This window comes from Uloborus diversus, chromosome 9 (genome assembly GCF_026930045.1).
Source record: "Uloborus diversus isolate 005 chromosome 9, Udiv.v.3.1, whole genome shotgun sequence".
Taxonomy (NCBI): Eukaryota; Metazoa; Arthropoda; class Arachnida; order Araneae; family Uloboridae; genus Uloborus; species Uloborus diversus.
The window spans coordinates 28879511-28894275 of NC_072739.1; the positions used below are offsets into that span (position 1 = coordinate 28879511).

The 14765-nt window shown below is 34.8% G+C and overlaps 1 protein-coding gene across 2 annotated transcripts in view; it reads left to right on the forward strand.

The window, feature by feature from the left end:
* Positions 1–1206, forward strand: part of LOC129229602 (uroporphyrinogen-III synthase-like) — a 59419-nt gene extending 58213 nt beyond the window's left edge. For both annotated transcript variants that reach the window (XM_054863938.1, XM_054863940.1), the window contains 3 exons: positions 194–279; positions 851–946; positions 1032–1206. In XM_054863938.1, the coding sequence (XP_054719913.1) occupies positions 194–279; positions 851–946; positions 1032–1157 (308 nt within the window). In that variant the 3' untranslated portion in view covers positions 1158–1206. The remainder of the gene's footprint in view (positions 1–193; positions 280–850; positions 947–1031) is intronic.
* The last annotated feature ends 13559 nt before the right edge of the window (positions 1207–14765 follow it).

Here is a 14765-nt window from a genome sequence, read left to right on the forward strand (position 1 = left end):
AATTGTACTAACCATTTTTAAGGGCCATTACAAAAATTAGGAACTGTTAATGAATGAAACAACATGAAATTACAAATTGCAACTATATAAGAAAATAGTCTCTTGAAAAAGTTGCTTTTTTGAGTTGTATCTTTATTCTTTTCAAGCTGCGATATGTATAAAACAAATATAACATAATTTTCATCATTTCTAGGAATATCTGTGCAAGAAATAATTTCATATGAAACTGTTGGCAACCCAGATTTGCGATCTTGTTGGCAAGAAATAGTCTCGCAACAGGTCAGTTCATTGAAAATTGAAAAATGAATGTACTGTTTCATCTCGTTTATTCAGGCCCGTTTACCTGAACAAATTTGTAAAAGGTTCCAACAGTATCGTTGTAGACAGGTTTTATTGCATAACTTCCTTGAAAAGTTTAAAAATGTCAAATCATTCCTTCACAATCGTTACAATGAAAATTGCCCAACTTTTATTTATTTTTAAATTGATCATCCTCCTAAAGATATTTTAAAATGTTATTCAATAATATATTATTAAAAGCTGCATCATCAATCAAAAAAAAAAGTAATAATCTTTTACAGTGCTTTGACAAACGTATGGTACCATCATGCATCTGACAGCATTTTAAGGGACAACGTGTTTTGAGGAGCATTTTTCTAATTTTTGGGGGGCGGGTCTTCACAGCATTTAGGAGGGGGTTTATACCCTTTGCCTTAAGGAGGGTGGGCACCCCTGGCAAAGGAGCAAATATGTGTTCTTTTGTGATTAAACTATTCATATTATGAATCATAATAATTCACTTGCATGTTGCGAAAACCTAATAAAATATTATAATGAGTTTTCAATTTAGGGTTTGCCAAAAGTTTTGGTTTTCTTCAGTCCATCTGGTGTTCAGTGGAGTCATCAATTAATCAAAGATAGTAAAGAAGATTTAAAGTTTTTTAAGGTTAGAAAATTTCATTTTCAAAAAAAAAAAAAAAAAACTATGTTGATCTCTCTTCCCTTATTTAAAATCTGAATTTCATTTCTAGTTTGTAGCCATAGGACCTAGCACAGAGAAAGCCCTGTGTGACGTCGGCATGATACCATGTGAAGTTGCCAAAAAGCCAAATGCTATTGCAATATGTGAAGCTGTTAAAAATGTTATGAAATTTTAAATTGTTTGTTATATATGTGTTGAACACAAAATAAAATTTTTACACCTTTGGTTACATCATGCAGTGTTGTGCTTACTCCCCTTCTTTCTTTTTGCATCTCACATAAGGGTATTGTAATACATTTCAATTCTGATGCTTGTTTGAATTATGGGATACTGTGTTCAAGTAGTTCTGTACAGTCAGATCCTGATTTACAATAGAGTCATAAAGCAGTGTTGAGTCATACCATGTCAAATGATTCGAAGTATTTTATCAGACATTTTTGTATTTCTTTGAAGTTTGACTCATCAACTGTGCTGAAATTGTGATCACCGCACACACAAGTGCTTTGAATTTCATTTTCTTTGGGAGTTTTTTCTGCAGTTGGAAATAATATATGTTACTCGACAAGAGTAGAAAATTGGTTCCTTTCATTCACTAAATGAATATGCACTGATTGCAAGGTTATTTTTTGTTTGTTTCGGAGATTTGAATAAAAGAAACAAAAACATTTCCTGCACAATTCATATGTGCTGAGTGACATGATTATTAATTTCTTGCAATATAGCATAACAAATATTCATGAACTACACTAGTTAAAATTGGATTTTTTCTGAGCTCAAGCTTTGTAGACAAACCCAGACGCATTTTGTATATGATAGTTTGAAGAGACAAGAAACAGCATTTACAGAGGAAACATAAATATATTTAAAAACAATAAAAAATAATAATATTCAAATATTTAAACTGCTATAACAACACACACAAATGCTTTAAAGTTATTTTGCGTTCTCTGCAATCCGCTATATTTGCTTGTACAGCTTTGACAAAAGTTCAAAATAGCATTATTTAGCATATGAAAATATACATAATAGTATTTTTGTTATCTTTTGTAATTTTCAAAGCTTCTCGGTGTTTTAACATGTATTTTTTTTACATTCTCCTACTCAAGGACTTAACTTTGTTGTATATCATCGCAGCTGAAAGTAGCAATGGGATCAATTCTTAGTTACTGCAGTGCTCTGGGCAGTCGAACCAACTGCAATCGATTGTGTTCATTTCTGCAACTATGTTTTGTTTTATTCCTGGTTCGGAGGAAATGTTGGAAAACGTTTTTGTAAATATTGCTCCATACTTTAACACTGTTACCAGTAGTGTCTTCGTGCGGTACTTCAAGCTGTGTTTTAACCCATTCCTATTCTAAGAAATCGATCAAAACTATGCTCATGTCAAACTTGCTCTCAGTAGCAAGAATAGCCTTTTAGTACTTGCAATCAAATTTTTGCGTGTACTTTTTTGCTAAGTATCCTACTATGTAGGCGAAAAGGTTCTTGGATTCAATTGTATGTCTAGAGCTTGATACTGAACAGGAGTTGTTTCAGTTTTTCTTCGTCTATGATTAAACTTTTCTGGCTCAACATCGGCAGCCTCTAGAATTTCTATGGGAATTGTGTTTTGCCATCTGGTTCACAGCTGGATCTGCAGCATACATCTATGAGAGAATCGGCAAGCAACAACCGGTTTCTGTGCAGAAAATTCAATGGTTCTGGATGTTCTTTGTTTCCTCCTTCTCTGCGAATATGAAAGTAAAGACTATTATATAAACACAAAAACAAAATTCAAGTTGTATGCAATAAATAAACCTCAAGCCAAACTTTTAAACATTTGAGAATGCAACAGCAAAGAAGTACTGCTCAGCATGATTTTGTTAATCTAGGAATTTTCTAAATTCCTTACTTTTCTAGAAAATAGAATGCAGGAAGTCAAAGCTTATGTAAAAAAAAATAATAATTTAATTTAAAAATCACTTTGACTCACCTGGGCAAAGTGATTCTATATACAATCTTGATTGAACCGACTCATCAGGACCAAGGGGAAATTTTCCAAAAATTCCAGAACCATTTGCTGGAACGCACTATGCGTGAGAATCCACCCTTTCAATGGTGAAATTTGCGGACATTTCTTCTGAAAAATTTCCAAGTTTGGAAAAATATGACTAGTTCCTCCCATTTTTTAAAATATAGGGGGTCCTTTTGCACATAAGATTGAATTTTCTTTTTATTATTGGTGATAATCCTGCTGTTTATTGTCAATTTGTCCTTAGTTTTGCAAAACTGGGCAGTATATACTGCTGATGCTGGAGCATGCTCTGAATATATAAATTGCTAAGCACCAAGTGCATGGTATGACTTAAAACTTGAGCAGCTCGCTTCATGCTGTTTCGTGAATGTAGTCAAACATAGGTGCTTCTTTGTTAGCTTCACCAGCATCCTCTTCTAATTTCAAATCTAAAGATCTGCCTTCTCTATGTGTTTCCAATTCGCAGTTTTAGTCTGCTGTTGTTTGAAAAGTGCAGGATATTTCCTGAGGTTATTTCGCACACTATTTATTAAATGGGTGGGTCAGCAATAATGTAAATTCTTTGTCCACTTACAATAAATTATGGCTTTTCTAGGGTTGCTCCTAATTTGTCCCAATAAAATTTTTGATTGTTGCTATCCCGATCGCAAGATGTGGCGACCAGTGTTAGCCCAGAATCCTGTAATTTCTGAACTGCTCGGATGAGAAAACCCTGGTTTTAGTTTCATTTCGTCGAAACTTACTATGCACATCCTGTCCTGGATATTTATTTTTTCTGCGATGAATTTCATTGCAGACAATACAGTGGGGAAGAAGCCAGCATGCACTTTAATGCTCTGTAGAATTCTTCTTAAGTTTGCAGTACTCGGCTGATCGAAGAATTTCCGAGTGGTTCTATATGCCTTGGGACTGGCTAGGTAGATCTGTAGAGCAAATTCTTTGTCCTCCAATTCAATCTTCTGCTATGTAGAGTTGCTTTTGCAATTCTCAGCTGAGATTGCTCAAAATTGAACAGCACTGGTATAGGTAACAGTTTTAGTGCTTCGAAGATTTAAACTGAGTTTCCATTTTTCCACTTCAGTGCCTGCAGTTTTCGGATTCTGTGGGGGAGCGCTTTATTATTTCTACTCTTATGTGCACAAGCAGCCTTTTTGGTTCATAGTACAAGACTTTAAATACGGACACAGTCGTGAACCTAGAACAATATGTAGAACAAGTTCTAAGCAATGATCTTTTAAAGCAGCAGTTGCTGCAGGAAAGATGGTTCCTAACGTCTGCTTTTACTTTTTTGCATAACCCTTTGTCCATGAAACCAAGTGTATGTGTTGCAAACTTGTTACTCTTGTTCCCACATTTGTCATATATTACAGAGTTGGTACCTCTGTTATATCCCCACCCTGGTTTTAGTTTCATCTCACATGAGGGTATTGTAATACATTTTAATTCTGATGCTTGTTTAAAATATGGGATACTGTGTTCAAGTAGTTCTGTACAGTCAGGTCCTGATTTACCATAGAGTCGTAACGCAGTGTTGAGTCATACCACGTCAAATGATCTGAAGTATTTTATCAGACATTTTTATATTTCTTTGAAGTTTGGCTCATCAACTGTGCTGAAATTGCGATCACCGCACACACAAGGTCTTTGAATTTAATTTTCTTTGGGAGCTTTTTCCGCAGTAGGAAATAATATATGTTACTCGACAAGAGTAGAAAATTGGTTCCTTTCCATCACTAAATGAAAATGTACTGGTTGCAAGGTTATTTTTTGTTTGTTTCGGAGATTTGGATAAAAGAAACAAAAAAATTATCTGCACAATTCATATGTGCTGAGTTTATAACAAAACATGATTATAAATTTTATACAATATAGCGAACAAATATTCATGAACTACCCTAGTTAAAATTGGATTTTTTCTGAGCTCAAGCTTTGTAGACAAACCCAAATGTGTTTTGTATATGATAGTTTGAAGAGACAAGAAACAACATTTACAGAGGAAACATAAATATATTTAAAAACAATAAAAAATAATAATATTCAAATATTTAAACTGCTATAACAATACACACAAATGCTTTAAAGTTATTTTGCATTCGAGATCTCTGCAATCCGCAATATATGCTTGTACAGCTCTGACAAAAGTTCAAAATAGCATTATTTAGCATATTAAAATATACATAATAGTTTTTTTGTTATCTTTTGTAATTTTTAAAGCTTCTCGGTGTTTTAATATGTGTTTTTTTTTTATTCTCCTACTCAAGGACTTAACTTTTTTGTATATCATCGCAACTGAAAATAGCAATGGGATCAATTCTTAGTTACTGCAGTGCTCTGGGCAATCGAACCAATTGCAATCGATTGTGTTCATTTCTGGAACTATGTTTTGTTTTACTCCTGGTTCTGAGGAAATGTTGGAAAACGTTTTCGTAAATATTGCTCCATACTTTAACACTGTTACCAGTAGTGTCTTCGTGCGGTACTTCAAGCTGTGTTTTAGCCATTCGTATTACAACATTGTAATAACAACCTATATTCGATCCACGATTACGGACAATTTACATTTCTTTGTCTGCATTTATGATAGTAAAGATTTTTTTTTTTAACATCATGATTATTTTAGAAAGTTATTATTATTATTATTTTTGATTAAAGTTACTCAGGAAAAATGTATTTCATACAAGACGTTCTTACTAATATAGATGGTGTTAAATTGTAAATCAACATATTTTACTTTTAATTTTAAACTTATTTATGTATTGGCTTTCTCTCCCTCTTCTATAATTGTTTTAGACACTGTAATGTTGAAATATGCATAACATATGACTTACCTTTTGCCATTTGACAATGGTTTTAGTTCTGGAACCCTTGGTGTTTAACAGATAGGCGAGTTCGGGCCATTTTTCCTTTTTTTCTTCTTTCGTGAATTCTTCAGAGAATTTATTTTTACGTACGCTTGGATTTTCTTCCAGGAAATCCAAAATGATCTCAATATGGTTCTTAGTCACATAAAATGTGCGCTTTGAAGTTGCTATTTGCATTTCTTTCAGTGGTAGAGTCTTCAAAGTTAGAGCCAAGTTGGTCTTGGTTCGCGCCTTATCGTACGCAGATGAAGCAAAACGAAAACTACCTGCGCTGAAAGAACATTGGTTAGAAAAAGTCACGTGCATCAGCGCGCGGCTCCTGCTAGCCGTAACCGGCGAAAAACCCTTTCCCCCCTTCGCGTCTGTTATCTTAAACTCTCCGCCTCGCCGCAAGATACGAGTTAGGACTTTGGAATAGTACATTAAGAGATTTTTTTTTGACAACATCGATCACGTGACGGGAAATCTCGAACTCGAAAGGCAAATAGTTTGGAATGACTGCCCAGATCCATCTCTGAGAGGAAGCTAGTCATTATCAGTTATCTCTTATGTTTCTTCTTCGTCTTCTGCTTCACAAACAGTCTTCTTTTTCCGCCGATGGTGCGTATAGAATGAGGAAAAGTCAGCTAAGCAAACGTCATTTAACTGAAGAGGTCGAGCCAAATAATGCTCTATCAGTTTTATGGCAAATTCTTCAGTATAATCTTCGGATAAAGACAAGCTCTGCTCTTGTTTTCGCAAGCGGAACACGTTCATTTGAAGGACTTGTATTTATGTATACTGCACTGCGAGAGCAACGACTGAGAGGCATTCCCAGAAGTAAATAGCCTCTTTTACTGGTACTTCATTTGAGTTAAGAAAGGTATTTCCAAGACTTCTTAGCCTTTCTTTGACGCTTGCATTTCCTTTGCGCGATTGGTCTAAGGATTCTCGCAGTAGTTTCCAATGGCCTCTGTCACTTTTGTTAATGTAAGTTAGAATGCACTGCAAGCATGCATATACGTCTAATACAAACTGAATATCTATATTGTATTTAGAAAGTGGAAGTATGTTGCTACTTCTTAATAGTAAAATATACTCTTCTTCATTTTGGACTTTCAAGAGTTCTAGAAAATCGGAGAAGTTTTTGGGAGTCACCTACGCATTATCGATTTTTCTAAACAAATTTTGGATTTCAATGAACTGTTCGATAAATTCTTTTCGCTTTTCATCTTTCAATAGAGGAGAAGAATTTTTGTGATCTTCTTGGGTGTTGCTGGCAAGCTGAAACGGCATAACCTAGTTTTTTTTTTTTTTTCATTTTTTACACGTTTGTGTTACATGCTTGTGTTTTTGAAAAAGAGGCAAACTCATGGGAAGAACTGCCGGTTATGTGCTTTTCGATAAAACTTTGGCATTAGTTAGTAAACTAAATCTTCAGGATCATAGACTGGTGCGTTTGCTGCTCGCGAGAGAGCATGTGTAGACTACCTCTGTGTTGAAATTCCGCTCTCATGAAGAGTTCAGCGATAGGGTTGTTTTTAAATGATCCTGACTGAGAAAGAATGACTTTGAAAAGTTCCCTCATTTTGTGTTCAAAATACCAAGAGGTGACGACCTCTTTACGAATCAGCTGCCTCTTCAATGAATTTGATAGTTCTGCTTCTTCAACTGATATTGTTTTCTTCTCAATTATTAAGAAGAGAATGCAAATTTGTTCGTTCGAGTGAATTTCTGCAGCAGAACAGGAGAAGAAAAAAGTTGGTAATCCCAACTGACGTATCATTGCTAAGAGGTCCTTTTCTTTTTGCTTCCCAAAAAGAGGGTGAAGATCTTTCTGAGCGGAGAACTTCGTAACCAGAGTCTTGATGAATGAGTGTGTGCACTGAAGCTTCGTTTAAAAGTTCAGATGCAGTAATGTGATCTGTATTTTTTGATATTCTGAGGCAGAGAGATGTGGAGCTATAGACTTGATCAAGTGAACAACACATATGCTTGCAAATGATGTCAGGGATGCTCTCAGCGCATGTGCGGTCTCTCTTCTCCGTAATTCAAACTTTGTTAGATCACAAAGGGAAACCACACACAACACTGGATATTTCTCTTCTCTGTCTCATTTGAATTCAGGGAGGGGGGAATAACTCTTCTGCATCTTTGTCCAAAAATATAGAAATTGTCCTACTGCCTTCACCTGGTGCAAATTTAATGCCTTTTATGGGCTCCAAAAGTGTTTCGTGGTTAATTTTATTAAACAATTCTTCTTCATTATTAACATCATCATCAGTCAATTCATAGTTTGAAATGTCATTTAAGCTGGTATTTTTTTTGCAACTGTATCAGCTTGCTTGTCTTTGGGGCACACCTCATCCTAAATTGTTCCCCTTTCTCCAGGAGATAGGATTCTTTCTTCAATTTAGTCTCTTAGTGTCTCTTATTTAGTGTTCGTTCTTGTGTCCTTGTTTGTTATTAACATTTTTTATATTATTCAAAATTTTCTCTCAGTCATTCCTTTCTGCTCGTTATTCAAAATTTAAAACATCATTTATGCAATCAATTATCCAACCTTTTGAAGCACAAAAAATGAATATTGCATTCATTTTCAATTTTTGTGCTACAAAACGTTTATGTCCTATGTTCCTTAATAAATATCACTTTCTTGGCCCTTCCTTCCACTATTTAAGAATCGTTTGGCGCAGTATAGCCTACAAAGGTTCCTGAATCAAAACCACCAATCAAACCAACCAGCCAACTTACTTTGCATATCAGTTTTGAAATTTGATATTTTGAGGAATATGTATTGCAATTTAAATTCACTTTTAGTTGTCACTGCTTTTATATAGACAGTAAAAATGAGTTCCAGTTTCAACTTTTTCTATTAAGAAACATTTGTAGTATGTAGCCCCAGGGAATAAACTTTAAACAGTTGGTTAATTCTATTGGGGTTTTTGGTGCACGAGCCTTAATAGGCCATACTGCATCATATGTTTGCTAGAAAAAGGAGCATAATTAAGGTTCAAAGGATATGAAACTTCTAGTTGAGATAAAAACCTAAATTTTCAAATACGTAACAGTTTGTATTTGTTGCAACATGTAAAGCTTTGAAATAATTTTTCTGTTCATTTGTAGAAGTGAATACGCCCGCAGAAAAAATCCGATTTAAGAAAACATAATGACTTAATACTTTATAATTATCAAAACTGATAAAAAAAAAAGCCTAATATTATGAATCATAGTACAAAGACACATATGAAAAAAGAAACATTTCATTGCAATACATCGTTAACAGATTTCTTTTTTTTTTCTAAATAAAATAAATCAGATTGACCTAGAGAAATAATGGTAAAACATTTTTTAGTACTAAAAAGGTTTGGGAAAAAGGCTAAAAAGTTTACACTTTTTAAAAGCTATTAACTTTTCTTTAAAGAAAACTTACCAGTGACACAAAGTTACTTTCTGTATTGAAAATTTGGACCAAAGAGTCGCAATTAACTTCCTATCTTTAAGAGAATCCTAAATCAGGAATGTTTTCCGGCAAGTTTTATATTCAGCTGAGATGAACACTTATTTTTGAGTTTCAAAGGAAAACAAAAAGCAAAAAATCTTTTTTTTTTCTTTTCAAATGTTAGAAAAGTGATCAAATTAAGTTAAACTCACTCTAATACTTATTCTACGACTTTTTGATGCCTTAAAGTTTGAGAGTTAACTGTATTGAAAATTTTGTCAGTAATTAGTAATGAATTATCCCACTAAAGTTGCTGCTTTTTCACTCATGTTAACAAATTAACTCTAATATATCACATTGTATTTTCTGAAATTCTGAAGTACTTACGACAATTATAAAATTTCCGATTTTTAGCATTAAACCAATCAATACATAAGTTTTTATAATTTCTCGAGTGTCGATTCTTCAGGTTAAATAACATGTTTTTGATTCTGCTGTGAATCTTTTTGTTTGTTCTTTAGTTCATTTTGTTCTTGAAGTGTCCAGTATTTGATGTACACAGATCCATTGTCGCTCTTTACTCTACCACGATCTGATAATGTACTACCAGATTTGTCTCCCAAATTTGGATATCAAGAATGAGATCCTTAAAATGCAGCTAAGACATTTCTTCGTTGCACTTCAATTTTCTCTCACTTTAGCCCGTTTTCGCATTGCAGCACTTGATAGAAAATCTGTTTTCTTCTTAATTGTCAGGGACTCAAAATTCAAAGTAAAAACCCGTACAAGGATTAAGCATTTTACATTCTGAAAAACGGAGGGGTGGGGGAGGAAGCAGCGGGCCAAATAGATGATTAAATTTTAACTCATAATTACATGCTTTAGGAGACGTGCAAAAAATAAAATGGTGTAAAATGTAATCTAACGATTCTTTCAACTTGGGAAATATAAGAGAAATCTGGATGTTTTCAAAGCTCTACAGTTTTTCCGAACACAATCAATCATCGCTCGAATATCTTTAAAATTGCTTGAATGTGAATGTCAACAATGAGTCTTTTATAGCTACATCGAGATCCCAAAACCTAATATGAAGACAAAAAGTCATCTAAGTTAAATGCCATATTTTTTACTTTATTTTGTTAACAGCAATGTTAATAATACAGTTTCTGTGTTGCAGTGAGTCGATCCTTATTGGTAAATTGAGTTTTGAATGCTATGATTTCTTCATATTCACCATTAAAGAAAGAACTAGTAAGTCTACAAAGAGTAATACCACGAGATTCAGTTTCGATAACATAAACTCGAGCACTAAAAGAACTATCACAATCAGAAATTTTTGTTAGGCATAAATGCCTGTTAGCAACAGCAGTAAAATAATCCTATTTCATCACTTCACAACAACAATAGTGAAAGAGAATGTTTTTCGTTACTTACAATGTATTATCAATCATTCTGCATAACTGAGGGGGGGGGGGGCGCTTATTAGCACTCATTCGCGTTGGTCAAATCGGTTGAATGTTTTTTCACTGTCGTTCACCTCAGTGGAATTCCGTAGTGGATGACGTCACATAGTAACTTCTAGATGGAATCTAATGGCTAGTGGTGCGACATCGATGTCTAAAAATATCGATGTTCGAAATTAAAACATCGATGGTATTGATACATTGACCAAAAAACATCGATGTTTTCAACAGGGTCGGCCTGCCGAGGTAGTTAAAACCATTGGTAGAAACCGGTTAAAACCGGCATGGCAAAAACCCCTTTCTGCCACTATTGTGGCGGAAACTGGCAAAAACTCAAAAAATGACATAAAAGAAATCTTTGATACCCAATAGGAATTTAGCACAGGAAAATAATGAAATGTTAGCCAAAGCACAATTACAATATCATTAAAAATCAAACATTATGTTTTTTGCACTCTGCAGCTGTCTCTAAGAAAAGATGGATTGAAAATATAAATGATTTCTTAATTTAATATGAATAGAGGAGAAATAACAGAATTTTCTTGCAACAGATGAATTAGACGGCAATGCCATCAAGGAACCAGCAAAGATTCATGAAACTTTCACCAATTGTATATATTTTGAAACTGGTCCACTATGTAGTAACTGGGGTGGTTTTAAAATATGACTGGAAAAATAAGTTTTAGGAAATAGGGTCAATTTGTTTTGTAAAGCTGTGATATTAGGTATAAAATCGAGGTTATTATCGGTAAGTAAAATTCTGGCATTTTCTTCTTGAGCACATGATAATTTTAATCCCAAGCATTTTAGACGACACGTATAAGGTAGCAAATGACAACCAGTAACTGCCTGTTTATATGTCACTTCTTTTTCTTAAAAGCCCTTAAGATTCTTGCCCTTTAGATTAATCCAAATGTTACGAGCATCTGCAGTTAAACAGTTCTCTTTCTGATCAAACTAAATCAAGGGCAATGAGTTTTATATTTTATAATGATGAAATGGAATTATTTTTTAGTAAACAAATATCATTTTGTAATTACTTGAACTAATAAAGATGCTTCTTAATTTTTGCCAGTTTCTGCCGGTTTTTACCAGTTATAACCAGTTTCTGCCATCGGCAGGGCAGAAACCAGTTTCTGCCGGCAGAAAGCCAACCCTGGTTTTCAAACATTAATAATCGGTTGACTGTCCCGAATAATGTCTTTGAAGAATTTATTTCATCACAATAAGACAGAGTTCTTTATACATATCATCTTCAACTATACTTGAATTGGTATCAATAAGAGAAGATGCACGGAGTTGCACTTTATGCGCTAAAAAAATTTACTATCAATATTGACTGTCCATGTGTTAAAACCTTTTGCCTTAATTAATGTACCCTGAGTCCACTTTTGTGTACTTCTGTGAGATCGTATCCACGCAATTTGATTAGGAGAAAAACCATACTTTCTAGAATGTGAATGGTCATTGTGAAATTTCTGCTCTGCTTGTTTCTTTTCTACATAAGAAGTGCAGGGATGAAGCAAATGCAATGCTGTGTTCTAATATGACAACATAGAAAATTTTCAGCTTGTGACTTTCCAGTCGTACCGTGCGGAGTCGTGCAGTACATTAACAAAGATCGTTGAATTTTGTTACTGTTAAAGATGAGTTGTCATTTCTATCTGCTGATATTTTATCTAGAGCATATTTAAATGCAGCACTGATCTTTCAGCTAATCCATTACATTTTGGATGATAAGCTGGGATCAGAGTATGCACAACACCAACAAATTTTAAACACTGCGAAAATTCATGAGAAATAAATTGAGGACCATTGTCCGAAATAATTTCTGGAGGAAATCTGAATGAAAAATAAATGTATGTAATAAAACATTGTTTGGCGCAGTATAGCCCCCCAATCTCTTTTGAAATCCATACCTTGAAAACAATTGCTGTTATAGTACTTGACGATACGTAGCAGACATTTTGATTACTTCGATCCATTTGGAGAAACTGTCACCCACAGTTAAATAATTACTTTGACACTTCTGATGGGTTGATTTGACACTTCTGGTCAATATGGACACGATGCCATGGTGCTTTTGGCCAGCGCCATGGTTGAATCGGAGATCAGGAGAATCTCTAGCTGTCAAGACACTGAGACAAGCCAAACACTCAGATGAAATACCCTCTATGTCTTTATTAAAATTTGGCCACCAAATATGGCTACAAGCTATAGCTTTCATCTTTTCTGTACCCTGGTTCGTACCATGCAGCAAATCCAATATTCTGTTCCGGTATACCCTTGGAATAACAACACACATGCCCCATAACAAGCAATTCTTGTCACACGAAAGTTCATCTCACCTGTTGAAAAACTGCTTTAGCTCAGGATTATCAGTACTTTCTGGAAATCCACTCGAAACATACTTCAGTACTACACCAAGAATTTTGTCTACTCGCGCAGCACGAGCAATGTCATCCGACATCAGAGGCAATTCTACGATGAGTGGTGTTGTGTAAATACAATAGGACAGGGATTACAAATGTAGTTCGTGTAAGCAGTAATTTGTTTTAAGCGTATGGAATTAATAAGGGTTGACTTTATCTTCCATTTTGGAGGCTAGGGGCAAGGGGGGGGGGAGAGCAGCCGCCTTTCCCTGGCCCTCCTCGAGATACACCCTAATGCTCAAGTGACAGGTATTTTAATAGAAAAAAGAATGGACTGAATCAACTAACTTGAGAGTTGAAGTTTTAATTTGCTCTTTTAAAAGTTATTTCATGGTTGTCAATAGTAAGTCCACTATGCAATTCACAGGGTATTTAGCACTAAGGAAAATTATTTAAGTACCAATTTGAGAAAAGACTTGGAGACTTACTAAAATCCCCGAAATCAATTCAAAGACATACCTTGCTTCTGCCTCGGATGTTGTGCTTTGGAGCAGCTTCAACAAATAAGGATTGGTAGGCATAGCCAGCATCGCCGAGCAGGCGATATTTTCGAAGTGGCTCATTTAAGAATGCAGCCGAGAATAAGCTGTTCTGGAAGGTGGTACTGTCATGGCTACTACCAGGCCACCTGGACACCACATGCTTAAAAAGTAAATCTTATGACACTGTCATCTGAGCATTGATTGAAAAAAATCCTTTCCTACAACAGAATCTCTCCGCATTTGTCCCTCGAGGAGACTTGATCTGTATGTGGGTACAATCTACGGCACCAACAACATGAGGAAATTCAGCGATGTTGTATAATCCTTGACTTGCCTGAAATTATTGGCATGTTAGAAAAAGTTCATAGTATACAGTAGAACCCCAATTTCATGTATTTTGCCGGGCCAGTGATAAAAAATGTACCCAGCGAGAAAACAAAAAATCCCAATGTAAATCTTACAGAAAACCAGCAAAAAAGAACACCTATTTACATGTAAATACACTAAGTTCCCAAAGTCGGGAGGGGGGGGGGGATCGACACTCTTAGTTTCCCAAATGACGGGCCTGCGTTGGAAGCGAGATAACGTATGAAATGGACAACGTAAAATCGGGATTCCACTACTAATCACATTAAAATCTGAAACACATCAAATGTAATGCTATATATATTTATACCACGCCAGTTGAGCAGCGAAGGAAAAAAAGAGTTGTGTATGTAGTCTATTGAAAAATAGAGAGAGAAAAAAACACCTTTCATTTTTCAAATTACTATAAAAAAGTGCCCTTGTTATCTAAAAGTAACCTTCCCCTATTTTTTTCTGGGGGGGGGGCAGAACACTACCCTGCGTACATATGTTACACTAAAAGTCCAAAATGTGGTCAAAGTCGACATTATCTTCTGAATTTTGTTTTGAAAAGATTTTTTTGTTGGCAGCTATTTTAAAACAAAACGTTTTTTCGAATCCTTGTCTCAAGACCATGTACTTTTTGCACTTCTTAATAACACTCTTTTTTTACTGTCAATGATTTAAAAACTCATTGCACTGCCAATAAGAGATAGTGCAATGAGTAAATACTAAAAACTTGTAATTTGAAAGTTTGTAAATTTG